The following is a 27,959-nucleotide window of genomic DNA, read 5'->3' as shown; positions in this document are numbered from 1 at the left end:
CCTCTTGTTTTATGTCTGGTAGATGTGCCTGGACCTCCAGTCAACCCAAGAGTCACAGACACAACCAAGACCACTGCCACTCTAAACTGGGGAAAACCTCTTGATAATGGTGGACTTGAAGTTACTGGATATGTGATAGAGCACAAGAAAGAAGGAACAGAAGAATGGGTTAAGGACACCCCTTCCTCTCCACTTAGAATCACAGAGTTTGTTGTTCCCGGGCTAGAAAGCGGTGCAAAATACCATTTCAGAATTAGTGCTGTGAATGCTAAGGGAGCAGGTGAACCTGCTGAAACTCAGGAATTGGTTGAGATAGTGGAGCGAGCAGCTGAACCTGATTTGGAGCTGGATGTTGAGCTAAGAAGAACCCTTGTCGTGAGGGCTGGCTGCTCCATTCGCCTCTTTGTGCCAATCAAGGGACGTCCTACACCCACAGTCACCTGGACCAAGGAAGGTGGTCCTGTTTCACGTGCAGTCATTGACAGCACAGAGTCATTTACGATGCTGATCATCCCTGAGAGTTCAAGGATCGATGCAGGCAAATATGAGCTTAACCTTGAAAACTCTGCTGGAAAAAAGAGTGCCTCTATACAAGTGAGAGTTCTAGATTCACCTGGACCTCCACTTAACCTAAAACCAGTCAAGATTGACAAGGAAAGCATTACTCTTCAGTGGGAGATACCTCTCATCGATGGAGGAGCCAAGATCACAAACTACATCATTGAGAAGAGAGAATCAACTCGGAAAGCTTTTGCCACAGCTATTACAAATTGCCCGACCACTTCAGTCAGGATTGGTGAGCTGGGTGAAGGCTGTGAGTATTACTTCAGAGTGTCTGCTGAGAACGAGTATGGCATTGGTGAGGCGGTTGAAACTGCTGATCCAATTCGTGCATCCCAGGCACCAACTCCTCCAGAAAGTATCATTCCTACCGATATCACCAAGAATTCTGTGAGCCTGGCTTGGACTAAACCCAAACATGATGGTGGAAGCAGAATTACAGGATATGTCCTTGAGGCCCAGAAAAAAGGAACTGATCAGTGGGCACATGTAACAACAGTCAAGAACATGGATTTCACAGTGAAAAATCTCAATGAGAATGAGGAGTATATTTTCCATGTAATGGCTGTCAACCACTCAGGTAGAAGCGCTCCACGTGAGAGCAAACCCATTGTTGTCAAGGATTCGACTTCCTTGCCTGAATTTGACCTCCGTGGCGTATGTCAGAAGACTGTTATTGCCAAGGCAGGAGATGACATCAAGGTTGAAATTCCGGTTATGGGACGTCCTAGACCAACTGTCTCTTGGCAAAAGGATGGTGCAGCCCTGAAGCTCACACAGAGAACAAATGTGGAAACTACTGCTGCTACTGTTATCCTCAGCATCAGTGAATGCACCAGAGCCGACAGTGGTGTATACACCATGACAGGAAAGAACATTGTTGGTTCTGTAACAGACAACATCTTTGTCAAAGTACATGATGTACCTGGGCCACCCAAGGGACCTGTTAAGATTGTTGAGATATCTCGTACCTTCTGCATCTTTGCATGGGAAACTCCTGAGAATGATGGAGGTGTTCCTATCAATAATTACGTGGTTGAGATCAGAGACACCACTTCTCAAACATGGACAGAGCTGTCTTCCACTGTCATCCGTACCATGTTCAAAGCCATACGTTTGACCACTGGATCTGAGTACCAGTTCAGAGTAAAGGCTAAAAACAGATATGGTGTTGGACCACCCATCACATCAGAGGCAGTGGTGGCTGCCTATCCATTCAAAGTCCCTGGACCTCCTGGTACTCCTGGTGTTGTTGCATTTACCAAGGACTCGATAACAATCGGCTGGAATGAGCCTGTGTCTGATGGGGGAAATGAAGTCATTGGTTATCATGTTGAGAGGAAAGAAAGAAGCAGCATCATGTGGCATAAGATCAGCAAGGGTCTTGTGAAAGGAAACATCTTTAAATCCACTGGTCTTGAAGATGGAGTTGCCTATGAGTTCCGTGTTGCGGCTGAAAACATGGCCGGAGTGGGTAAGCCCAGCAAGGCCTCAGAAGCAATACTAGCCTTGGACCCTGTTGACCCACCAGGTCAGCCTGTGCCAATATTTGTCAACAAGAATGTCATCACTATTCAGTGGACAAAGCCTGAGTACGATGGTGGCTTCAAAATCACAGGCTACACAGTGGAGAAGAGAGAACTGCCTACTGGTCGTTGGATCAGAGCCAACTTCACTAATATCATTGAGACGGCATTCACTGTCAGTGGACTAACTCAAGATGCCTCATATGAGTTCCGTGTCATAGCCAGAAACTCAGCAGGTGCAGTGAGTGTGCCCTCTGAACCCTCAGACCCAATTATCTGCAAAGATGACATTATTGAGCCACGCATTATGGTTGATGCTATTTTTAAGGATGTTGTTCTACTGAAGGCAGGAGAGTCCTTCAAACTTGATGCTGACATTGCTGGTCAACCGACCCCATCTATGGTTTGGACCAAGAATGGAAAGGAGGTTGAGAACACAATGAAACTGGAGGTAAGGTTCACAGAACTGACAACCACTCTGACCAACAAGGACTCTGTCAGATCAGATGGAGGAGAATTTGTTTTGACTGCCACAAACATTGGTGGATTTGCAAAGCACATCTTTAATGTTAAGGTGCTCGACAGACCTGGACCACCACTTGGACCCCTTAAGGTGTCTAATGTCACAGCTGACAACTGTGTGCTCACGTGGGCTCCACCTGCAGATGATGGTGGTGCCAAGATTGAAGGATATGTGATTGAGAAGCGGGAGTCAAGCAGACTGGTTTGGACCAATGTGGTTTCAGACCTTCAACTTACACAATACAAGGTGACTAAGCTGCTCAAAGGAAATGAATACATCTTCAGAGTTATGGCAGTAAACAAATATGGACTTGGGGAATCTCTTGATTCAGAACCCACGATTGCAGACAACCCATATGTGGCTCCAGATCCTCCAGAGAATCCTGAGGTGACAGCTATCACTAAAGATTCAATGGTTGTTATGTGGCAAGCACCCAAGAGCGATGGTGGAACTCCCATCACCAACTACAATGTTGAAAGGAAAGACAAAATAGGCCTCCGCTGGGTCAAATGCAACAAGAGGAAGGTCAAAGATCTACAATTTAAGGCAACAGGCCTTGTTGTTGGACATGAATATGAATTCAGAATAATTGCTGAGAATGCTGCTGGAGTGAGTGCACCAAGTGCCACTAGTCCATTCTACAAGGCCACTGATGGACTGTACAAGCCAGGGGCTCCATGTAACCCCAGAATTTTGGACACAACCAAGACCTCAATTACTGTGGCGTGGAACAAACCTGTATATGATGGTGGCTCTGAAATCACTGGCTACATTGTTGAGACCTGCATCCCATCTGAAAAGGAGGAAGAGGAGGAATGGACCATTGTGACACCCAAAGAAGGACTCCTTGCCACCTCTTTCACCATTATTAACTTGAAGGAGAACCAGGAGTACAAGATAAACATCTCTGCTGTAAACAGTGAAGGAGTTGGAGAGGCAGCATTGGTACCTGACAATCCCAAAGCAGAGGACAGGCTCCTCCCACCTGAGATGGATTTAGATGCTGAGCTCCGCAAAGTTGTCACTCTTAGAGCTTGCTGCTCACTAAGGCTGTTTGTGCCTATCAGAGGCAGACCAGCTCCTCAGGCTAAATGGACCAAAGGAGATGGTGACCGTATTGAGAGGGCAACCATTGACAGCACAACATCATACACATCACTTGTAATTGAAAATGTCAACAGATTTGACAGTGGAAAATATAATCTTACAATTGAAAACACCTCAGGCTCTAAGACAGTTTCAGTCCAAGTCAGGGTGCTTGATACACCAAGTGCCCCACAGAATCTTAAGATTAGTGCTGTAACAAAGGAAGCTGTTACTCTGACTTGGGACCCACCAGTGAATGATGGAGGAGTAAAGATTAAAAACTACATCGTTGAAAAACGTGAGTCCACAAGGAAGGCATATGCCACAGTCAACGCAAACTGCCATCACACCACCTTCACAGTTGACCAGCTCCTGGAAGGATGCAACTACTACTTCAGAGTTTTGGCTGAGAATGAATATGGCATTGGCATTCCCATTGAGACTGGTGAATCAGTTAAAGTGTCTGAGAAACCACAGCCACCTGGCAAAATAACTCTTAAGGATGTTACTAAGACCAGTGTCACCCTCTCTTGGGAGAAGCCAGAGCATGATGGTGGTAGCAGAGTTGGTTGTTATGTTGTTGAGATCCAGCCTAAGGGTGTTGATAAGTGGACCCAGGCTGTGATCGTAAAGGAAACAGAAGCTACTATTAGTGGACTCAATGCAGGCGAAGAATACATGTTCCGCGTAGCAGCAAGAAATGAGAAGGGAACAAGTGACCCACGTCAGATTGGTGTGCCTGTGATTGTTAAAGATCTTGTGATTGCACCTGTTGCAAAAATGCTCTTCAACACATTCAGTGTGTTGGCAGGAGAAGACCTGACAGTGGAGGTTCCATATGTTGCACGTCCCAAAGCAGCTATCTCCTGGATAAAAGATGGTCAGCCTCTGAAGAGAACTACCAGGGTAAACTTTGTTGCAACAGACTCAATTCTGACCCTCAGTGTAAAGGAGGCGACTAAAGATGATGTTGGGCAGTACCGTATTACTCTTAGCAACACGGCAGGAGAGACAACAGCAGACATTGGCATCGTTGTCCTTGATAAACCAGGTCAGCCCGGTGGTCCAGTTAAGGTGGAAGAGGTCACATCTGACAGTGTAACCATCTCCTGGAATCCACCAGAGTATGATGGTGGGTGCACAATCAAAAACTACATTGTGGAAAAGAGGGACACATCCACAACTACCTGGATGATTGTATCTCCTAACCTTGCAAGGACCAAAATCAAGGCAGGCAGGTTGAAGACTGGCTCTGAATATCAGTTTAGAATCACAGCAGAAAACAGATATGGAAAAGGCCCAGCTCTCTCATCAGAATGTATTGTGGCTCAATACCCTTACAAGCTCCCAGGACCTCCAGGAACCCCATCCATTGCAGCCTGCACCAAGGACAGCATGGTGATTGCCTGGAATGAACCTGTGAATGATGGTGGAAGCACCATCTTGGGCTACCATCTTGAACGCAAAGAGAGAAACAGCATCCTGTGGGTAAAACTTAACAAGTCTCTTATTACTGACCAAACCTTCAAGACCACTGGTTTGGAACCAGGAATGGAGTATGAATACAGAGTTTATGCTGAAAACATTGTTGGAACCGGCAAAGTGAGCAAAGTGTCTGAGGGACATGTTGCTAGAGATCCTTGTGATCCTCCTGGCACCCCAGAGGCAACAAAGATTGCTAAGGATTCTGTCACCATTGTTTGGACCAAACCTGAGTATGATGGTGGTGCAAAGGTTACAGGCTATGTTGTGGAAAAGAAGGAGCTTCCAGAAGGTCGTTGGCTGAAGGCTAACTTCACTAATGTCATTGAAACAGAGTATGTTGCAACTGGACTTGTGCAGGACAACCAGTATGAGTTCCGTGTCATTGCCAGGAACGCTGCTGGTGTTTTCAGTATTCCCTCTTACAGCACTGGTCCTATCACTGCCAGGGATGAGATTGAACCACCACGCATCAGCATAGACCCAGAGTACACACAGACTATTGTGGTTAATTCTGGAGACAATTTCAAGATTGATGGAGATGTTCATGGCAAACCATTGCCCTCTATCCACTGGATGAAGGGAGAGCAGGAGCTGAACAACACGATTCATAGAGAGATTAAGAACACACCCACCAAAGCTTGCATATCTGTCAAGGAAGCTAAACTTTCCGATGGAGGCCAGTACACTCTGCTGTTGAAAAATCCAGGAGGAGAAAAGGCTGTACAGGTCAATGTGGTTGTTCTAGATAAACCTGAAGAACCGCAGGGACCTCTTATTGTTACAGGAATAACCAAAGACAGATGCTGCCTTGCATGGAAACCACCACTACAAGATGGTGGCAGCAAGATCTCTCATTACGTTGTAGAGAGAAGAGAGACAAGCAGACTCGTCTGGACTGTTGTTGATCCAAAAGTGGAAAATATTTGTTTAAAGGTTACTAAGCTCCTCGAGGGAAATGAGTACATCTTCAGAGTCCATGCTGTCAATCAATTTGGAGTGGGTGCACCACTTGAGTCTGCTCCTGTCATAATCAAAGATCCATTTGTGCCCCCTGGAACACCCAAGAGCTTGGAAGTTTCAGACATTAAAAAGGATTCAATGGTGCTCACCTGGGAGGCTCCATCTGAAGATGGAGGAAGTCCCATCACTGGCTACATAATTGAGAAACATGACAAAGAAGGTGTAAGATGGATCAGATGCAATAGACAAACAGTCACTGACTTGACCTTCAAGGTTACTGGACTCCTGGAAAGCCATAGCTACGAATTCAGAGTTGCAGCTGAGAATGCTGTCAGTGTTGGTGAGCCAAGCCTCCCAACTGTCTTCTACAAAGCTCTTGATCCCATCTTCAGGCCTGGTCCACCACACAATCCAAGAGTTACTGACACAACAAAAACATCAGTATTCTTGTCTTGGGGCAAGCCTGTTTGTGATGGAGGCTGTGAGATACAAGGATACATCATTGAATGCTGCACTACCACAGAGCCAGTAGCGCCAGCTGAGGCCCCTGCTGAAGCCCCAGCTGCAGTAGCTGCCACTGATGCACCTGCTGAGGAATGGATAATGTGCACACCACCAACAGGGGTCAAAAAGACCAAGTTTGAAGTTGCAAACTTGAAAGAAAACCAGGCATACAGGTTTAGAGTATGTGCTGTTAACAAAGTTGGAGTTGGTGAGCATGCTGATGTCTCTGGAGCTGTTGTTGCCCAGGACAAGGTAGAAGAACCAGACCTTGACATTGACCCTGAACTGAGAAAGATTGTGTCCATCAAAGCTGGAGCATCCCTTAGACTGTTTATCCCCATCAAAGGAAGGCCCAGTCCTACTGTAAAGTGGAACAAAGATGAAGCTGCACTTAAAGAAACTGCTCAAGTTGAGGTGACCAGTAGTTACACATCCCTTGTAATCGACAAGATGGGCAGAAATGACAGTGGAAAATACACTGTCACTGTAGAGAACTCCAGTGGAACCAAATCTGCATTTGTTGTTGTCCGGGTTCTTGATACACCTAGTGCTCCTGTTAACCTGAAAGTGAAAGAAATTACAAACCAGTCGGTGACACTTGCATGGGAACCACCTCTTTTAGATGGTGGGTCCAAGATCAAGAACTACACTGTTGAAAAGAGAGAAAGCACACGCAAAACATATGCAGCTGTTGTGACAAATTGTCATGCTCTTTCATGGAAGATCGAACCGCTCCAGGAGGGTTGCAGTTACTACTTCCGGGTGCTTGCTGAGAATGCACATGGTGTTGGCCTGCCTGCAGCAACTGTTGATCCTCTTAAGGTCTCAGAGGTGCCCCAGCCTCCAAAGAACCTGATTGTTACAGACCAAACTAAAACAAGCATCTCTTTGGCCTGGGAGAAGCCAGAGTACGATGGTGGTAGCAGAGTCATGCAGTACCTACTCGAGGTGCAGCTTAAGGGCCAGGATAAGTGGTCTGGTGTTAACACATTCAAGACAATGGAGGCTACTGTTTCCAATCTGAACCCAGGAGAGGAGTATCTGTTTAGAGTCACAGCAATCAATGATAAGGGAAAGAGTGACCCCAAAGTCCTTGCTGGTCCAGTGATGACAAAGGACTTAGTCTTTGAGCCAGATGTACGACCAGCATTTAGCAACTACAGTGTCCATGTGGGCAAAGATATGAACATTGACATTCCCATCTTTGGTCGTCCTAAACCAACAGTCTCATGGACTAAAGATGGAGCTCCTTTGAAGTTCACTACCAGAGTTAACATCCTCAACACCCCAACACATACAACACTGAGCATTAAGGAGGCAGCAGGTGATGATGGTGGCATGTACAGTATAAATGTTGCTAATTCAGCTGGAAAGAAGGACACAACTGTTGAAGTAATTGTACTTGACAAACCTGGCCCTCCATCTGGCCCTGTGAGGTTCGATGAAATCACAACACAGAGTGTCACTATTTCATGGGACCCACCAAAACACAATGGTGGCTGCCAGATTTCAAATTACATTGTACAGAAGAGAGATACTACTACAACAACATGGGAAAATATCAGCATAAACTGTGCCAGAACCACCATCAAAGTGCCTAGACTGAAGACTGGAGCTGAGTACCAGTTCAGGATCATTGCTCAGAACCGCTATGGCAAAAGTCATGGTCTGGATTCATCTGCCGTGGTTGCTCAGTACCCATACAGAGAGCCAGGTCCACCAGGCACTCCTTTCATCTCCTCTCTCTCCAGGGACCACCAGATTGTTGAGTGGCATGAGCCTGTCACAGATGGAGGAAGCCCTGTTCTTGGGTACCATCTTGAAAGGAAAGAGAGGAATAGTATTCTCTGGGTCAAAATCAACAAGACACTTATTCACGAGACTAGTCTCAAGAGTCATCCATTGGATGAGGGTGTCGAATACGAATACAGGGTTTATGCTGAAAATATTGTTGGCATTGGCAGGTGCAGTAAGGTCTCAGAGGGCTGCGTTGCCCGTGACCCATGTGATCCTCCTGGCCCACCAGAGGCCATCCATGTGACCAAAGATACCATCGTCATTCAGTGGACTAAACCAGAGTATGATGGTGGCAGTAATATAACTGGCTATACTGTGGAGAAGCGTGATCTGCCAGAGGGCAGGTGGGTAAGGGCCAACTTCACTAATGTGATTGAGACCCAGTTCACTGTCACTGGTCTGACTGAAAATGCACAGTATGACTTTAGAGTCATTGCTAAAAATGCTGTTGGCACTATCAGTAAGCCATCCTACAACAGTGGACCAATCACTGCCAGTGATAAGGTGGAGGCACCCAAATTCTCCATTGACCCTGCATTCACCAAGGTCATTATCATAAATGCTGGAGAGACATTCAAGCTAGATGCTGATGTCCGTGGCAAGCCATTGCCGACAATCAAGTGGTTCAAGGATGAAAAACCAATCGAGAATACACTCAGACTAGAGATCAAAAACACAGAACACCATGCAATGATTGTCATTAAGGACTGTGTTAGAATTGATGGTGGAATTTACACCCTCCAGCTGACAAATGTGGCTGGCAGTGAAACTGTTCCTTTCAAGGTTGTGGTCCTGGACAGGCCCAGCCCATGTGATGGACCCCTCCACATCACTGGGGTAGCTGAAGATAGATGCACACTCGTATGGCGAGCCCCTCTACATGATGGAGGCAGTCCTATTAAACACTACATCATAGAGAGAAGGGAGACCAGCCGTCTAGCTTGGACTGTTGTGTGTAACCACTGTGACACCACATGCTACAAAGTCACCAAATTATTGGAAGGCAATGAGTACATGTTCCGTGTGATGGCAGTTAACAGTTATGGTGTCAGTGAGCCACTGGAGTCTACCGGAGTTATCATGAAAACTCCATTTGTTCCTCCTGGACCACCTCACATTGAGGATGTATCCAACATTGCCCACGATGGCATGACGATCACTTGGTCAGCCCCTGAAACTGATGGCGGTAGTGAGATTACCAATTACAATATTGAAAAGAAGGACAGAAATGGAATCAAATGGACTAGATGCAACAGACAGAAGGTCACTGACCTCTCTTTCAGAGTTACAGGCCTAACCACCGGCCATGAATATGAGTTCAGAGTGGCTGCTGAGAATGTAGTTGGAGTGGGAGAGCCAAGCCTTCCAAGTTCATACTACAAGGCCTCTGATCCCAAGTACAAACCTGGTGCACCAGCATATGTGAATGTGATCGACTCCACAAAGACTTCTATTACAGTGTCATGGGGCAAGCCTCTGTCTGATGGTGGCAGTACCATTCAAGGATACATTGTTGAAGTCTGCAAGGCAGAGGAGGAGGAATGGACCATGGTTACTCCCCCCACTGGCCTGCGTGTCAACAAATATGAAATTACTAGACTTACCGAGGGCCTGGAGTACAAGATCCGGGTGTGTGCTCTGAACAAACTGGGAGTTGGTGAACCAGTATCTCTCTCTGGAACAGCTAAACCAGAGGAAAGGGTCGACCCACCACAGATCCACCTTGACTCTGAGCTGAGGAAGGGCATCACTGTGAAAGCTGGTGGATCTGTTCGGATCCATATTCCATTCAAGGGCAGGCCAACACCTGAGATTAAATGGACTAAGGATGAAGGAGACCTGACTGAAAAGGTGGTGGTTGAGAAAGCTCTCAACTTCACTCAGCTTTCCATCGACTCATGTGACAGGAGTGACTCAGGAAAATACACCCTGAGCCTGACAAATAGCAGTGGCTCTGTGTCTGAGTTTGTTGCTGTTAAAATCCTGGACACACCCGGGGCCCCACAGAACCTTGTGGTTAAAGATGTCAAAAAGGATTCTATCACTCTTGTATGGGATGCCCCACTGATTGATGGAGGTTCCAAAATCAAGAACTATGTAATTGACAAACGTGAATCAATCAGAAAAGCTTATGCAAATGTGTCCACAAAATGCACCAAGACAACGTTCAAAGTTGAGAACCTGATTGAAGGCGCTATGTACTACTTCAGAGTAATGGCTGAGAATGAATATGGAATTGGCCAGGCTGTTGAAACAAAGACGGCTTCCAAGGCCTCTGAGGTACCACTGCCTGTTGGAAAAGTCTCACTCACAGATGTTACCAAAACCAGTGCCTCACTGGCCTGGGAGAAACCTGATCATGATGGAGGCAGTAGAATTGGTGGCTACCTAATTGAGATGCAGCCCAAGGGTACAGATAAATGGGGAGTTGCAACAAATACGAAGACATGTGAGGGCACTGTCACAGGCCTTACAGCTGGAACAGAATACCTCTTCCGTATCATTGCATACAATGAGAAGGGTAAGAGTGAGCCCAAGGCACTTGCTGCACCAGTTGTTGCCAGTGACATGACAGTGGAGCCAAGCATTAACATGCAATTCAACACATACAGTGTATTAGCTGGAAAAGACCTCAAGTTGGAGTTCCCTGTGCTTGGCAGGCCCAGACCTAAAGTCAGTTGGACCAGGGATGGTCAGCCTTTGAAGGTGACATCCAGAGTCAATGTGGTAAACACTCCAACAACAACTGGAATTCAAATTACTGAAGCATGCAAGGAGGATTTTGGCAAATACACCATTACAGCAACCAACACTGCTGGCACAGTCACTGAGGATGTGGCTGTCATTATCCTTGACAAACCTGGACCACCGACGGGTCCAGTCAAGATTGTTGAAGTGAGCAACACATTTGTCCATCTCTCCTGGGAGCCCCCATCATATACGGGTGGATGCCAGGTAAAGAACTATATTGTGGAGAAGAGAGACACCACCACCACAACATGGCAGTCAGTCACCACACAGCTTGCCAGAACTGCTTTCAAGGTCACCAAGCTCAAGACTGGTGCCGAATACCAGTTCAGAATCATAGCTGAAAACAGGTATGGAAAGGGTGTGCCTCTGGACTCTAAGACCATTGTTGTGCAGTACCCATACAGACCACCAGGGCCTCCAGGAACTCCATATGTCAAATTTGCAACAAAGGAAATGATGATCATTGAATGGAATGAGCCAGTCAATGATGGTGGAAGTACAGTCATTGGTTACCATCTAGAAAGCAAAGAGAGAAGCAGCATCCTGTGGAACAAACTGAACAAGACTCTGATCACTGATACTCAGTTCAAGATCTGTAATCTTGAGGAGGGTATTGGATATGAATTCAGAGTCTATGCTGAAAATATTGTTGGTATTGGTAGATGCAGTAAAGTGTCTGAGTCCTTTGTTGCTCGTGATCCATGTGACCCTCCTGGTGCTCCCGAAGCAGTATCTATTTCTAAGAACCTTATCAAGATTCAATGGACCAAGCCTCAGTATGATGGTGGCAGCAAAGTGAATGGATATATTGTGGAAAGGAAGGATCTTTGCTCCCCTGATGGGCGCTGGGTGAGAGCTAACTTCACTAATATAATTGAGACTGAGTATATTGTCACTGGTCTGACAGAGAATGAGCAATATGAATTCAGAGTTATTGCCAGAAATGCAGCTGGAGTCTTCAGCGAGCCATCCGACAGCTCTGGACCCATTACTTCTACCGATGAAATTGAGCCACCAAGGGCCTCAATGGATCCTAAATACAAAGATGTTATTGTTATCAATGCTGGAGAACACTTGCTTCTTGACGCAGACATCTATGGAAAACCAATACCTGATGTTGTCTGGCTAAAAGAGGGCAAGGAAATGGACAAAGCTCTCCGCATTGAAGTGAAAACTACACAGAAACGTGCAGCCATAACTATCAAGGATGTAACCAAGCTTGACAGTGGCCACTATGACCTTGTCCTGAAGAATCTAGGTGGTACAAAAACCTTCCCTATCACTGTCAAAGTCCTTGATAAACCAGGTCCACCCACTGGACCCATGAAGGTGACAGGAATCATGGCTGACAGGTGCATCCTTTCCTGGTCTGAGCCAACTCTGGATGGTGGAGCTAGTATCACTCACTATGTCTTGGAGAAGAGAGAGACCAGCAGATTGTCCTGGACTGTGGCTGCACCAAATGTAAAGGGTCTGTACAACAAACTAAGAAATTTGCTCCCTGGAAATGAATACATTTTCAGAGTCAGGGCAGTCAATAAATATGGCATTGGTGATTATCTGGAGAGTGAACCTATCATTGCACGCAATCCTTACAAGCCACCTAGTGCTCCTGGAACTCCAGAAGCAAGTCAGATCACAAAAGACTCTATGGTTCTGTCATGGACCGCTCCAGAACAGACTGGTGGTGCTGACATTGAAGGCTACCACCTTGAAAAACGCGATAAAGATAGTGTAAGGTGGACAAAATGCAACAGACAAAAGCTTGTTGACACTCACTTCAAGGTCACGGGTCTGATGACAGACCACTTCTATGAGTTCCGTGTTGCTGCTGATAATGAGGCTGGAATAGGAGACCTCAGTGAATTGTCCCTATTCTACAGAGCATGTGATGCCACAACACCACCTGGACCTCCACACCATCCAAAGGTAACAGACTACACAAAGTCTTCTGTGTCTCTTTCCTGGGGCAAACCTGACTTTGATGGTGGTGCCTACATCAAGGGATACATTGTTGAAATGAGGGAGTATACACCAGTGCCTGAAGTGACAGAGGAGGCAGAAGTAGCACCAACAGTAGAGACACCAGTTGAAAAAGAATGGACTATGTGCACTCCACCCACTGGCATTCAAGTCACTAAACTCACTATCACAGACTTGAAGGAAGGTGGAGAGTACCAGTTCCGTGTCTGTGCTATCAACTCCGAGGGAGTGGGGGAGGCTGCTAATGTCCATAGTACTGTGGTTACTTCTGACAGGGTAGAAGCACCAGAGATTGAGTTGGATGCAGATCTCAGAAAGGTGGTATCTGTTCGTGCTGGTGGAACTCTGCGTCTCTTTGTCACCATCAGGGGAAGGCCTGAGCCTGCTGTTAAATGGGAGAAGGTTGAGGGAACTCTCACAGAACGTGCTGCAATTGACACTACCAGTTCATACACCATGCTTGTAATTGACAATGTTAATCGCTTTGACAGTGGCAAATATTCACTAACACTGGAGAATAGCAGTGGTGCAAAATCTGCTACTGTTGCAGTGAGAATCTTGGATACACCAAGTGCACCACAAAACTTTGCTGTAAAGGAGCTCAAGAAGGATTCCGTGACTCTTGCCTGGGACACTCCCCTCACTGACGGTGGTTCTAAAATTACAAACTACATTGTAGAGAAGAGAGAGTCTGTCAGGAAGGCCTATACTACTGTTACCAGCAACTGCACAACCAACTATTTCAAGATTGAAGAGCTGCCTGAGGGTGGCATTTTCTTCTTCAGAGTTTTTGCTGTTAATGAATATGGCCAAGGACAAATGGTTGAAACCAAAGAAGTCAAAGTGTCTGAGGTACCTCTGCCACCAAACAAAGTCACCCTTGTAGATTTGACAAAGAACAGCGTGTCATTGGCATGGGACAAACCTGCTCATGATGGTGGAAGCAAAGTAATGTGCTATAATGTAGAGTTCAAGCCCAAAAATGGAGATAAATGGGGCACCGCATGCACAGTTAAGGTGCTTGAAGCAACTATTCCTAATCTTTCACCTAATGAAGCCTATTTATTCAGAATTGTTGCAATCAATGAGAAGGGAAAGAGTGAGCCAAAGGATCTTGGTTTGCCTGTGGTTGCAAAGGATGTTGCAATTGAACCATCTACCAACTTGCTGTTTACCACATACAGTGTGAAGGCTGGAGATGACCTCACTCTTGAGGTTCCAGTAAGAGGCAGGCCAAAGCCTGTTGTATCTTGGAAGAAGGATGGCCTTCCTTTGAAGCAAACATCATCAGTGACTATCTTAAACACTGCAACCTCATCCAAAATTATCATCAAAGAGGCTAGCAGAGAACATGTCGGCAAGTATGAGATCACGCTGGCTAACACAGCAGGAACTGTCACAACAGATATTGGAGTTGTCGTTCTTGATAAACCAGGTCCACCTAAAGGTATCAAAGTAGATGCTGTGACCTCAGACAGCATCACATTGTCCTGGTCTCCACCAGATTATGATGGTGGCTGCTCCATCAGTAACTATATTGTGGAGAAAAGAGACACAAACACACAGGAATGGCAGATGGTAGCTGGTAATGTTGCCAGAACATCTTTCAAGGCTGGCCGCTTAACACATGGAGCAGAGTACCAATTCCGTATTTATGCAGTCAACCGTTATGGAAAGAGTACATATCTGGATTCAACTGGAATCACTGCTCAGTATAACTTCAAACAACCTGGACCTCCTTCCACGCCTATAGTGAAGTTGGCCACCAAGTCTTACATGTTGGTGACTTGGAATGAGCCAGTCAATGATGGTGGTAGTCCTGTTGTGGGTTATCATCTGGAGAGGAAGGAACGTTCTAGCATTCTTTGGACAAAGATGAACAGAGGAATGATCAAAGATACAGAATACAAAGTTAATGGAATTGAAGAGGGCATGATATATGAATACCGTGTCTATGCTGAAAATATTGCTGGTATCGGTAAATGTAGCAAGGCCTGTGAAGGTGTAGCAGCCAGAGATCCATGTGACCCTCCAGGCACACCTGTGGTCAGCGCTGTTACCAGAACATCTGTCTCCTTGTCTTGGGATAAACCAGAGTATGATGGTGGAGCCAAGGTTTCTGGCTACATCATTGAGCGCAGAGACCTTCCTGAAGGACGCTGGACAAGGTGCAACTTCACTAATGTGCCTGAGACCCACTATGATGTGACAGGCCTTACAGAAAACAACCAATATGACTTCCGTGTCATTGCTAAGAATGCAGCTGGACTGTTCAGTGAGCCATCTGATAACACTGGCCCCATCACTGTCAAGGATGATGTGGATCCACCACGCATCATGATGGATGTCAAGTTTAGAGAGACAGTGTTTGTGAAAGCAGGAGAAACTCTGAAGATTAATGCTGACCTTGCTGGACGTCCCGCCCCTGTTATTTCCTGGACCAAGGATGGCAAAGAAATTGAGCTGAGAGCCAGAATCCAGATTGTTTCAACAGATACCAGCACTTTTGTCATTGTGAAGGATTGCATCAGAAGAGACTCTGGACAGTATGCCCTGACAGCACAGAATATTGCTGGAAAAGTTACCATGCCAATAAACTGTGTGATTCTAGATAAGCCAGGACCCTCAGCAGGACCTCTGCAGATCACAGGTCTCACAGCTGAGGAATGCACTCTGTCATGGGGTCCTCCCCAGGAGGCCGGTGGTGCTGAAATCACCCATTATGTTGTTGAGAAACGTGAGACCAGCCGCTTGGCATGGACATTGGTGAAGGGAGACATCACCAAGACATACTTCAAAGTCACAGGACTGCTCAAGGGCAATGAATATATCTTCAGGGTTTTGGCTGTCAACAAACATGGACTTGGTGAGGCTCTGGAGAGTGATGCTGTAAAAATTACAGATCCATACACTTTTGCCACTGCTCCAACTAGTGTTGATGTCACCACTATAACTGGAGATTCAATGACCCTTACCTGGTGCAAGCCAGCCAGCGATGGAGGCAGCCCCATCACTGGATATGTGATTGAGCGCCGTGAGAAGACAGGTATGCGCTGGGTCCGTGTGAACAGAGATCCTGTTGTTGAATGTACTGCAGTAGCAAACAAATTGCGCAAGGGTTGTGAATATGACTTCAGAGTCTATGCTGAAAATGCTGCTGGTGTCAGTCCTCCAAGTGAACCCTCTGCATCATTCAGAACAGTAGATCCTCTAGTTGTTCCTTCTCGCCCAACCAAGCCAAAGATTTTCAGTTCAACCAAGGACAGCGTGTCCATTGTCTGGAAACCACCAACAGATGATGGTGGTACTCCCATCCTTGGATATAGTGTAGAATACAGAGATTACATCCGCATACCAGAGCCAGAAGTGGAGGAAGACGAGGAAGAATATGAGGACGAGGAAGAGGAGATACCGGAATCACCTGAAGAACTAGCAAGATGGATTGAGGTTATCCCTCTTACCAAGAGCTTAGAGTTCACAATCACTGGACTAAAGACAAATGCAGAATATGAATTCTGTGTCAAGGCAGTAAACAAAGTTGGTAGCAGTGTGCGTAGCCCTTATTCAGAAGCAGCAGCAGCACTGGACAGAACTGCAGAGCCATCATTTGATGTTGACCTTGAGATGCGTAAAGTACATATTGTCAAGCATGGCACAGCATTTACTCTCAATGTACCATTCAAGGGCAAACCTGTGCCATCAGTGGCATGGGCCAAGGAGGGCGTTGATCTCAAGGTCAGAGGAACCATTGAATCAACAGAATCCAGTACTTCACTGACAATTGAGAAGTCGACTAGAAATGACTCTGGAGAGTACAGTGTAACCATTGAATCACCACTGGGAAAAGCAACATTGCCCATGGTTGTCAAGGTGCTCGACTCTCCTGGACCCCCTGTCAATGTTATAGTCTCAGCAGTGACTAGGGATTCTGCAACCCTCACTTGGGAAGCTCCAGAGAATGATGGTGGTGACGCAGTAAAGGCCTACCATGTTGAAAAACGGGAGGCCAGTAAGAAGGCCTGGGTGTCTGTGACCAGCAACTGCCACGCAATGACTTACAGGGTGGAAGACTTGCAGGAGGGAGCCATTTATTACTTCAGAGTTATTGGAGAAAACGAGCATGGAGTTGGTGTCCCTCAAGAAGCCAAGGGTGGAACAAAGATTACAGGTAACATATGAACTGACATTTTTTAAATGTAGTAGCAGTTAAGTTGATTTTATACAACCATTATCATTTTGACAAAATGTGCATAATAAATATCCCACTGTCTATTACAGAGGTACCAAGTCCACCAATGAAACTTGGAGTTGCAAATGTTACCAAGGACAGCATTACGATTGCCTGGACAAGACCAGAATATGATGGCGGTAGCAGAGTCATTGGTTACGTTATTGATGCTGTGGAGAAGGGACAGACCAAGTGGGTGAAGTGTGCCACTGTGAGGACCATGATGCACACGATCAAGAGCCTGAGGGAGGGTGCTGAGTACTTCTTCAGAGTTCGTGCTGAGAACCATGCTGGACTCAGTGAACCAAAGGAGATGATTGTACCGGTTATTGTCAAGGAAATACATGGTACTATCTCCAGATTTACTGTTACATTTTGATATTAGTTATGTAATTAATGTATGCTTTTTATTGCTCCTATGAAACAGTCTTTGATCCATAAATAATATGATTTGATTTATTCTGTTGATATCTTTTAATATCATCATTAATATAATTTATTATAAGGTAATACATAACATACATTAATACTTAAATCCAAAAATTAAGGTGATATTACTTACTCTATTATCTGTCTTATTTTTTTCAACAGAGGCTCCAGAGTTTGACCTAACGAACTACCCGAAGAATACAGTTTATGTGAGAGCGGGATCCAACCTAACCTTTGAGATTCCTCTCACCGGCAAGCCCATGCCTAAAGTGACTATATCCAAGAACAATGTTGTCATCAAGGGATCGAAGAGGTTGCTAACAGAAGTAACTCCAGACAGTTTAATCATCACCCTAAATGAGAGTATTTCAAGTGATGCTTGCAAGTATGAAGTCACTGCCTCAAATGTGGGAGGCACCACCAAGATCTTCATTATTTTTGTTGTGCTGGACAGACCTGGACCTCCTGTTGGTCCAGTTGAGATTGGAGAGGTTGGAGAGACCACAGTATGTCTGAAATGGGCTCCCCCAGAGTACGATGGTGGCAGTCCTGTTACCAACTACATTGTACTAAAACGTGAAACTAGCACTCCTACCTGGGCAGAAGTGTCTACTAGCATTGCCAGAAACTCAATCAAGGTGACTAAGTTGACCAAGGGAGAGGAGTATCAGTTCAGAATCAAGGCTGAGAATCGTTATGGTGTCAGCGACCACATTGACAGCAAGCCAGTCATGATAAAGCTTCCATACAGTAAGTCAATACACTGATATACTATTTGGAGAAAAAATAATCTTACTCTTCTAACAGTAATTTTGTATCGTGGATTATGAATCACTCTGAACAGTAATATGAATGCTGTCGTTTACAGCCATCCCCGGACCTCCATCCACACCATGGCTCGGCTTTGTGTCTAGAGAGAGTCTGACAGTCTGCTGGAATGAACCCGTCAATGATGGTGGAAACCCTGTAATTGGATACCATCTCCAGATGAAGGAGAGGAGTAGCATCCTCTGGCAGAAGGTCAATAAGACAGCAATCTCAGGAAACCAATGGCGCGTTACCAACATCTGCCCTGGCCTCATCTATGAATTCAAAGTGGCAGCTGAAAATGCCGCCGGTATTGGAAAGATGAGCAAGACCTCTGAGGAGGTGCTTGCCATTGATGCTTGTGGTAAGTATTTCTAACTGTCCCCATTTATCCAGGGAACCACAGCCTCTTTACTTTTGTTTAATTAACATAAATAAATAAATAACATCTTTCTCACTTTACTATTACAGAGCCCCCAGCAAATGTCCGCATCACAGAAGTCACCAAAAACTCAGTCAGCCTGGCCTGGCTGAGGCCTCCATATGATGGTGGCAGCAAGATTACCGGCTACAGTGTGGAGAGGAGAGAAGCTGCCAGTGGCAGATGGGTGAAGGCCAACTTCACAAACATCATTGAGCTGGGCTTCACTGTATCTGGACTGAACCAGGATGAGTCGTATGAGTTCAGAGTTTATGCCAAGAATGCTGTTGGGTCTGTCAGTAACCCATCTCTCATTGCTGGCCCAGTCACTTGTGTCGATGCATGTGGTGAGTTTTTGATTTATATCTATGGTGACATGTTTTGTTAACTTTTATTGAATTAATTTCTACTTTACTTATATTAATATAATGTGTCCCACAGGTGCCCCTGCCATTGACCTTCCTCCAGAGTATCTAGATGTGGTTCAGTACAAGGCTGGTGCTTCACTTAAGCTCAGAGTTGGAATCATTGCCAAGCCTCTGCCAAACATAGAGTGGCTGAAGGATGGAAAAGAGCTGGTTGCAACCTCTTCCATGTCTGTTGAAAACACAACTGACTCTTCTGCTGTTCTGATCAAGGATGCAGCTCGCCTTCACACAGGCTCATATGAGATCAGGATCAAGAATGTTCTGGGCTCAGCATCTGCAACCATCAGGATTGAAATCCTAGGTATTTAGAAATTTTTGCCCCACCCCTTCATACTTGCATTAAGAATACCTTATCAGTTTGAATGGAGATACCCTTATTTATGACAGTCTTACACCATCCCATGGCATTTAATGTTCATATGCTCTTTCTGCTTCTTAGACAAACCTGGACCCCCAGCTGGCACCATTAACTTCAACTCCATCACAGCAGACAAGATCATCTTTAGCTGGCAGCCTGTGCCTGAGTCTGACCAGGGAGGTTCCAAGGTGACCCACTACATTGTTGAGAGGCGTGAAACCAGCCGAGTGGTCTGGTCGACAGTTTCAGACAAGCACGAGCAGGAACACATAAGTGTTGGCAAGCTGGTGCGAGGAAACGAGTATGTGTTCCGTGTAATGGGTGTTAACAAGTACGGAATTGGAGAGTCACTGGAGTCTGAGCCTGTCATCTCTAAGAATGCCTTTGGTAGGTTTTGGGCTGTAGAGTGCTGTGACTATGATTGTTCATGTAAATATGTTCTTTTTTTTATTTACGGAATGCCAAAATAATTAGTATGCAACAATTATCCCTTGTATTATTACCAGTTTTCCAAATTGTTTGCTTTCATGAGAAAAAAAGGAACATCAAATTATCAAAATCAAAATTGTTTCTCGTGTTATCATTTGTATTTTCTTAACATGTTTGTTCTGAATTTCTACAGTAACTCCTGGGCAGCCTCATACTCCTGAGGTGAATACCATCACCAAGTCCACCATGGTGGTAGAATGGGACAAGCCAGGCGTAGACGGAGGTAGCACCGTGACAGGCTACTACCTGGAGAGACGTGACAAGAAGAGCTTGCGCTGGATCAGAGTTTACAAAGACCCTGTCACTGATATCAAACAGACCGTCTATCATCTGACAGAAGGAAATGAATACCAATATCGTGTCTGTGCCATTAACAAGGCTGGAGAGGGACCGTTCTCTGATGTATCAGACTACTATAAGGCTGCTGACCCAGTTGGTAAGTACTCGAATATTCACAGATTTCCAACAAAAACAAGATAAATATACACCCCCACCTAACAAGTAAATTGTACTTACAGATCCACCAGATGAGCCTTGCAAGCTGAAGGTGGTGGACTCCACCAAGACATCCATCACCTTGGGCTGGTCCAAGCCAGAATGGGATGGAGGCAGTGAGGTCACCAGCTACATGGTGGAGAAGCTTGTTGAGGGAGAGGAAGAATGGGCTATGATTACCTCCAAGGGAGAGGTCAAGACAACAGAGTACATAGTTCACGACTTAAAACCAGATGTCAATTACTTCTTCAGAGTCTCTGCTGTCAACTGCGCTGGCCATGGAGAGCCTCTGGAGATGACTGAGCCTGTGCAGGCTAAGGACATTCTGGGTAAATGAATTGCTGATATTGAAAATGTGAAGTGTGTTCAATTTAAAACACATATATCTTGTTTTGGTATGTTCACATATATGCTCACACATAGCAGTCCTTGTGTAACTTATATATATATTTTCATGATTTTCACAGAGGAGGCCCAGATTGACTCAGATGTGGCCATGAGAACTCACTACATTGTGAAGGCTGGCAAGGATGTGGAGCTGTCTGTTCCTCTAAAGGGCAGACCTGCTCCCACTGCTTCCTGGAGCAAGGGAGAAGAGTGCATTGATCGTGATCCCAAATATGAGTTCCACCACTCAGACACTACCACAGTCCTCGTTATACGTGAGGTCACCAGGCTTGACACTGGAAAGTACACAGTAAAGATAGAGAATGGTGTAGGAGAGCCCAAGACGTTGACCCTGTCTGTGAAGGTCCAGGATACTCCAGCTCAGTGCAGGAATTTGGTCCTGAAGGACGTGACCCGTGGAAAGGTTACCCTATGCTGGGAGCCTCCCCTCCTTGACGGTGGTGCTGAGATCACGAACTACATTGTTGAGAAGAGAGACTCCTCCAAGAGATCCTATTCTGCAGTGACAAACAAATGCACAGACACCACGTATACCATTGAAGATCTCTCAGAGAAGACATCCTTCTTCTTCCGGGTGTTAGCAGAGAATGAGAACGGTGTTGGTGATCCATGTGAAACACTTGAGCCTGTGAAGGCTACAGAGACTCCAGGACCAGTCAAGGAGGTTTCTATGAAGGATTCATCCAAGAGTTCTGTCACTCTGCAGTGGCTGAAGCCGGATTATGATGGTGGCAGCATCATCTCTGACTACATCATTGAGAAGAAGCTCAAGGATGAGGAATGGTCATTGGGAGGAACCAGCAGACAGTGCGAGTTTGAGGTTAAGAAGCTCAAGGAGCACTCAGATGTGTTCTTTAGAGTTGCTGCCAGAAACGAGAAGGGGCAGGGTGACTTTGTTGAGACCGGGCCTATCAAGGTCATTGACTACATTATAACACCTGAGGCAAGCCTTGCAGAGTATCCAGATGGCAGCATAAGTGTTCGCCTGGGTCACAACGTGCATATCGAGCTGCCATACAAAGGTAAACCCAAACCTTCTGTTCTGTGGCTGAAGGACAACCTGCCTCTGAAGGAGAGTGACCAAGTCCGCTTCAAGAAGACAGAAAACAAAGCCACTTTAATGATTAAGAATGTGAAGAAGGAGAATGAAGGTAAATACACCCTAACCCTTGACAATAAGGTCAACAGGAGATCCTTCCACATCTATGTCATCACACTTGGACCACCATCAAAGCCTGTTGGACCCATCCGCCTGGACGAAGTTAGAGCAGAGAGTATCATGATCTCCTGGGATGAGCCTAACGACAATGGTGGTGGAGACATCACCTGCTACACTGTGGAGAAGCGTGACACCTCCCAAACTGACTGGAAGATGGCCTGCTCCAGTGTACAGGATACTCAGTTCAAGGTCCCCAACCTGATCAAGGGTGCCCAGTACCAGTTCAGAGTGTGTGCTGAGAACAGATATGGTGTCAGTGAGTCTCTGGTCTCCCAGATGGTCATTGCAAAGCACCAGTTCAGGCCTCCAGGCCCACCGGGCAAGCCTGTTGTGTACAATGTTACCAACGATGGAATGACCATCCAGTGGGACCAGCCCATCTATGATGGTGGTACCCCCATCCAGGGTTTCCACGTGGAGAAGAAGGAAAAGAACAGCATCATGTGGCAAAAGGTGAACACTGTGGTGATCAAAGAAACAGAGTACAGGATTTTGGGACTCATTGAAGGCCTCGAGTACTCCTTCAGAGTCTACGCCCAGAATGATGCCGGCTTCAGTCGAATGAGTGATGAGAGCAAGCCAACTATGGCCGTTAGTCCTGTTGGTGAGTGCAGATTTGGACAATTACATTGCATATTGAAACTATAATAAGCTTAATTAAAAAAGTTCCTGCACTTAAATGGGAATAATGTGCAGTTACAATGAAACCACTGAAGTGGTTCAGTCAAACAAAAATAAGTTAAAAGATGTTTCTCATGTCTTTCAGATCCTCCTGGACAGCCTGACTACACTGATGTGACTAGCGACTCAGTGACACTGAAATGGGATGCACCCAAACGTGATGGTGGTAGCAAGATTGCTGGCTACAACATTGAGAAACGTCAAGGACAAGGCCGCTGGTTCAAGGCCAACTTGACCGATGTACATGACTGCCAGTACACTGTCACTGGGTTGGCAACAAATGAACGCTATGAGTTCAGGGTGATTGCCAGAAATGCCATTGGTGTTGTCAGTCCTCCCTCCAACTCCTCCGGCTTGATTGCAGTCAGAAGTGAGAATGGTGAGTAATGGCAGGAGGCAAGAGACAAGAGGGTTTTATTATTGAACCTCAGCACAGCCGATGAGCATTGCTTTTATTGCCCTTTAGTAAGTGATTGCTGACTGAAAGTAAAAGCCAGTGTTAACCATACTTCTCAGGCCATCCTTCTGGAAAATCTTTAAAGCTCAGTAAAGTAGTAAAGCTTCTCTAAACTAATGCCTCCTTTGTTTCTCAAAACCAGCTTCTCCAAATATTGAGTTTGGCCCAGAGTACTTTGAGGGTTTGACAGTCAAGGCAGGAGACAACATCAGGCTGAAGGTGACCATCACTGGACGCCCTGTTCCCAAGGTTGTCTGGTACAGAGATGGTGTGGAGATTACCAAAAAGATGATGGACATTATCAACGTAGCTGGATCCAGCACCCTGTTTGTCAGGGATGCTGATCGTACACACCGTGGCCTCTATACTGTGGAGGCTACCAATGGATCTGGAAGCAAGAAAGAGAACATCCTTGTTCAAGTCCAAGGTACACAGTGACCTTTTTCTGGTTATATTATAGTATAGCTGTTTATGCCACTGTATTTATTTATTCATTCTAACTTCAATATCAACCATCTGCATGATACAGACACACCTGGGGAGCCAGTAGGACCCGTCACTTTCAGCCACATCTCAGAGGGCAAATGCACTCTGTCTTGGAACCCACCAGAGAACGATGGCTGCTCCGAGATTTCGCATTTCATCATTGAGAAGCGTGAGACCTCCAAGATCTCCTGGGCCTTAGTTTCTGACGAATGTAAGGAGTGCACTTTCAATGCAACAAAGCTCATCAAGACCAATGAGTACCAGTTCAGAGTCTCTGCTGTTAACAAGTTTGGAGTTGGCAGACCTCTGGAATCCAGCCCCATCATTGCACAGCTGCAATACAGTAAGTGAAAAGTTGGAAAGGTTTTGCTATTTAATATAAAAAATAGATTTCTGTGTGTTTTTATTTATATTTGGCCAATGCAGACATTGCACTTATCTATCAAAATGGTTCCCCTCAGCTACTCCTGATGCGCCAGGCACTCCTGATGCTACTGAGGTGACAGGAGAGAGCATCACATTGTCCTGGACTCCTCCAACATCTGACGGTGGAAACCCTGTTCAGTATTACATCCTGGAGAAACGAGAAAAGAAAACTGTCCGGTTCTACAAGGTGATTACCAAGAAGCCCATTGTTGAATGTGCTCATAGGGTGCTCCACCTGACAGAGGATATGGAATACGAGTTCCGTGTGATGGCTGTGAATGACGCTGGTGTTGGAGCTCCTAGCAACATCTCTATGCCAATCAAAGCTGCAGAGCCAAAGGATATTCCTTGTGCTCCATCTGTGATCTGTGTGTCGGACTCCACTAACACCACCATCAGCCTGGAATGGACCAAGCCTGTGGATGATGGAGGCATGGACATCCTTGGCTACATCATTGAGATGGTGAAGGGAGAAGAGACAGAATGGAAGAGAGTAAATGAGCAGCTGGTTACAGAAACAAGTTACGTTGTAACGGGTCTACAGACAGGAGCTGAGTACAAGTTCCGTGTAGCAGCTGTCAATCATGTAGGCAGAGGTGAGGACAAGGAATGCTCAGAGCCTGCCCAGGCTGTAGACAGGCTAACACCACCGCAGGTGGATATTGATGCCACCTTCAAGCAGACGCACATTGTCAAGGCTGGAGGATCAGTGTGCCTGGGCATCTACTTCAGAGGAAAGCCAATTCCCACTGCCACGTGGGTGAGGGAAGAAGGACAGCTGAGTAGCATGTCAGAGATCACAACTACAGATGGCTACAGTTCTCTAAGCATTGAAAACTGCTCGAGAAATGATACAGGCAAATACACTGTTAACTTGGAGAACACTAGTGGCAGCAAGGCCATTGTATTCACTGTCAAGGTGATTGACACTCCTGGACCTCCTCAGGCTGTTGTCTTCAAGGAGGTAAGCAGAGGCTCTGTGACACTTACGTGGGAGCCTCCTTTAAATGACGGTGGAGCCCGAATCCATCACTATGTTGTTGAGAGACGCGAGGCTAGCCGACGCACTTGGCAGGAGTCTGGTGGTAAGTGCACGCAGCACATCCTGAAGATCCAGGACCTGCTGGAGGGCGTGCCATACTTCTTCAGGGTCTCTGCCGAGAATCAGCATGGGATGGGTGAGGCGTTTGAGCTGACTGATCCTGTCATTGCCACAGCAGAGCCAGCATCTCCAAAGAGATTGGACGTCCTGGACACCACAGACAACTCTGTGTCACTGGGCTGGCTGAAACCAGAGCATGATGGCGGTAGCCGAATCCAGTGTTATGTCATTGAAGCTAAGCCAAAGGGTACAGACAAATGGATGGTGGTTGGCAACACCAAGAATCTCAACTATGTGATTGAAAAGCTCAACAAGGGTGATGAGTATGACTTCTGTGTGAAGGCTAAGAATGAATCTGGCTACAGCAAGCCAAGGGAAACTCTGGCTCCTGTACTGGTCAAAGAGCCTCACATTGACCCTGCTGCTGACCTTAGCGAGATCACCAACCAGCTAGTCACAAGCAGGTCTGGCAGTACTTTCACCATCGACGTTCCCATCAGTGGTAGACCTCCTCCTAAGGTCACTTGGAAGCTGGAGGAGATGAGGCTGAAGAGCTCAGACAGAGTCTCCATCAAAGTAACCAAGGACAGAACCAGCATCTCAGTCAAGGAGGCCATGAGAGGAGATGGTGGTAAATATTACCTGACTCTGGAGAATGTGGCAGGAACAAGGACCTTCACCATTGACGTTAATGTCACAGGTAGACCCAGTCCTCCAACTGGACCCATTGAAATCTCATCCATCACCTCTGAGTCATGTGTCCTTAACTGGCAACCACCGGAGGATGATGGTGGCACTGACATCACAAACTACATTGTGGAGAAGCGTGAATCTGGCTCCACCGCCTGGCAGCTGATCAACTCCAGCGTAAAACGCACATCTCTCCACGTCAGTCACCTGACCAAGTACATGCAGTACACATTCAGGGTCTCTGCTGAGAATAGATTTGGCGTCAGCAAGCACACAGAGTCTGAGACTATTGTCGCAGAGCATCCTTTCAGTAAGTACACTTACTTTTCAACCTATTCACTAATTTAACTTATGAATAACAAAGAACAGACAGACGTATGTAAGCATTTCTTAGACTGTTTATGTCTGTAAAAATGTTCTTCTGCTCAACAACAAACTCTATATTTTTTTTATCACAGCACCTCCTGGCCCACCAACAAAGCCTTCAGTCTTCAATGTCTCTGCTAACACAATGACCATGAAATGGGAGGAGCCATATCATGATGGTGGAAGCAAGGTGACTGGCTACTGGATTGAGAAAAAGGAGAGGAATAATATTTTGTGGGTGAGAGAGAACAAGATCCCTTGCTTTGAGTGCTATTACAAGGTGGAGGGTCTGGTCGAAGGCTTGGAATACCAGTTCAGGGTTTATGCCATGAACAGTGCCGGACTGAGCAAAGCCAGTGAGGCCTCCAAGGGAGCTGTTGCTCAAAACCCAGTTGGTGAGTTTTAACACAGTGTAGAATCACAATATGTAGTGGCTTTTTTTTAGTTAATACTCCATGCTTCATCATGTCTGATGGGATTTTGATGTGTTTTTTAGATCCACCAAGTAAGCCAGAAGTCACAAATGTTACAAGAACCACCGTCTCCCTCAAATGGTCAGCTCCACTGAATGATGGTGGCAGTCCTATCGTGGGCTACATCATTGAGCGTAAACCATACACTTTGGCCGGTGAGGGCCGCTGGCTCAAGTGCAACTACACCAATGTTACAGACACTTTCTACACTGTTACTGCCTTGGGAGAGGGGGAGCCTTATGAGTTCAGAGTCATCGCCAAGAATGCCAACCAGGTCTTCAGCAAGCCCTCAGAGTCCACTGGCTCTGTGCAGTGCAAGACTGACTTTGGTAAGATCTGTATGTCTCATCGTGATACAATACCACAGATAAAGCACACTTTCACACTTCTGAATTTAACAATCCTTAAATAAACTTATGACTGTGAGATGAAACTGTCGCCTCTTTCCTCTGTATGTTAATTAAATTAAATGTGCATACAGTTTATGAACCATGTTTTCCTTTTCCACCCACCAGAGCCTCCAAAAGCCCTGCTAGATAGTAAACTCCTGTCCGAAACTGTGATGGTCAGAGCTGGTTCAGACCTGGTTCTGGATGCTGCAGTGGGAGGCAGGCCTGACCCCAAAGCTTCCTGGTCCAAGGGCAACAGGGAGCTGGAGTTGTGTGAAAAGTACCACCTGCAGTACACCCCAAACAAGGCCATGGCCATCATCAAGTTCTGTGACAGAGATGACACAGGAAAGTACATCCTCACGGTCAGGAACGTAAGCGGAACCAAGACTGCTGAGGTCAATGTCAAAGTGCTTGGTAAGTGAAAGTGT

General features: G+C 46.0%; 1 protein-coding gene across 1 annotated transcript in view; it reads left to right on the top strand.

Moving 5' to 3' along the window:
* Positions 1-27,959, top strand: part of ttn.1 (titin, tandem duplicate 1) — a 175,256-nt gene that overhangs the window by 130,119 nt on the left and 17,178 nt on the right. The window contains 18 exon segments of the mRNA XM_041950097.1: positions 23-16,516; positions 16,598-17,344; positions 17,455-17,751; positions 17,996-18,583; positions 18,702-19,004; positions 19,112-19,408; positions 19,503-19,790; positions 19,929-20,234; positions 20,470-20,772; positions 20,855-21,160; positions 21,299-23,062; positions 23,225-23,518; positions 23,739-24,023; positions 24,126-24,425; positions 24,544-26,610; positions 26,759-27,061; positions 27,163-27,468; positions 27,655-27,945. Coding sequence (XP_041806031.1) covers positions 23-16,516; positions 16,598-17,344; positions 17,455-17,751; positions 17,996-18,583; positions 18,702-19,004; positions 19,112-19,408; positions 19,503-19,790; positions 19,929-20,234; positions 20,470-20,772; positions 20,855-21,160; positions 21,299-23,062; positions 23,225-23,518; positions 23,739-24,023; positions 24,126-24,425; positions 24,544-26,610; positions 26,759-27,061; positions 27,163-27,468; positions 27,655-27,945 — 25,539 coding nt within the window.

Source organism: Chelmon rostratus, chromosome 13, assembly GCF_017976325.1.
Source record: "Chelmon rostratus isolate fCheRos1 chromosome 13, fCheRos1.pri, whole genome shotgun sequence".
Taxonomy (NCBI): domain Eukaryota; kingdom Metazoa; phylum Chordata; class Actinopteri; order Chaetodontiformes; family Chaetodontidae; genus Chelmon; species Chelmon rostratus.
Note: the sequence above shows the minus strand (reverse complement) of the source record. Positions and strands in the feature narration are given on the sequence as shown.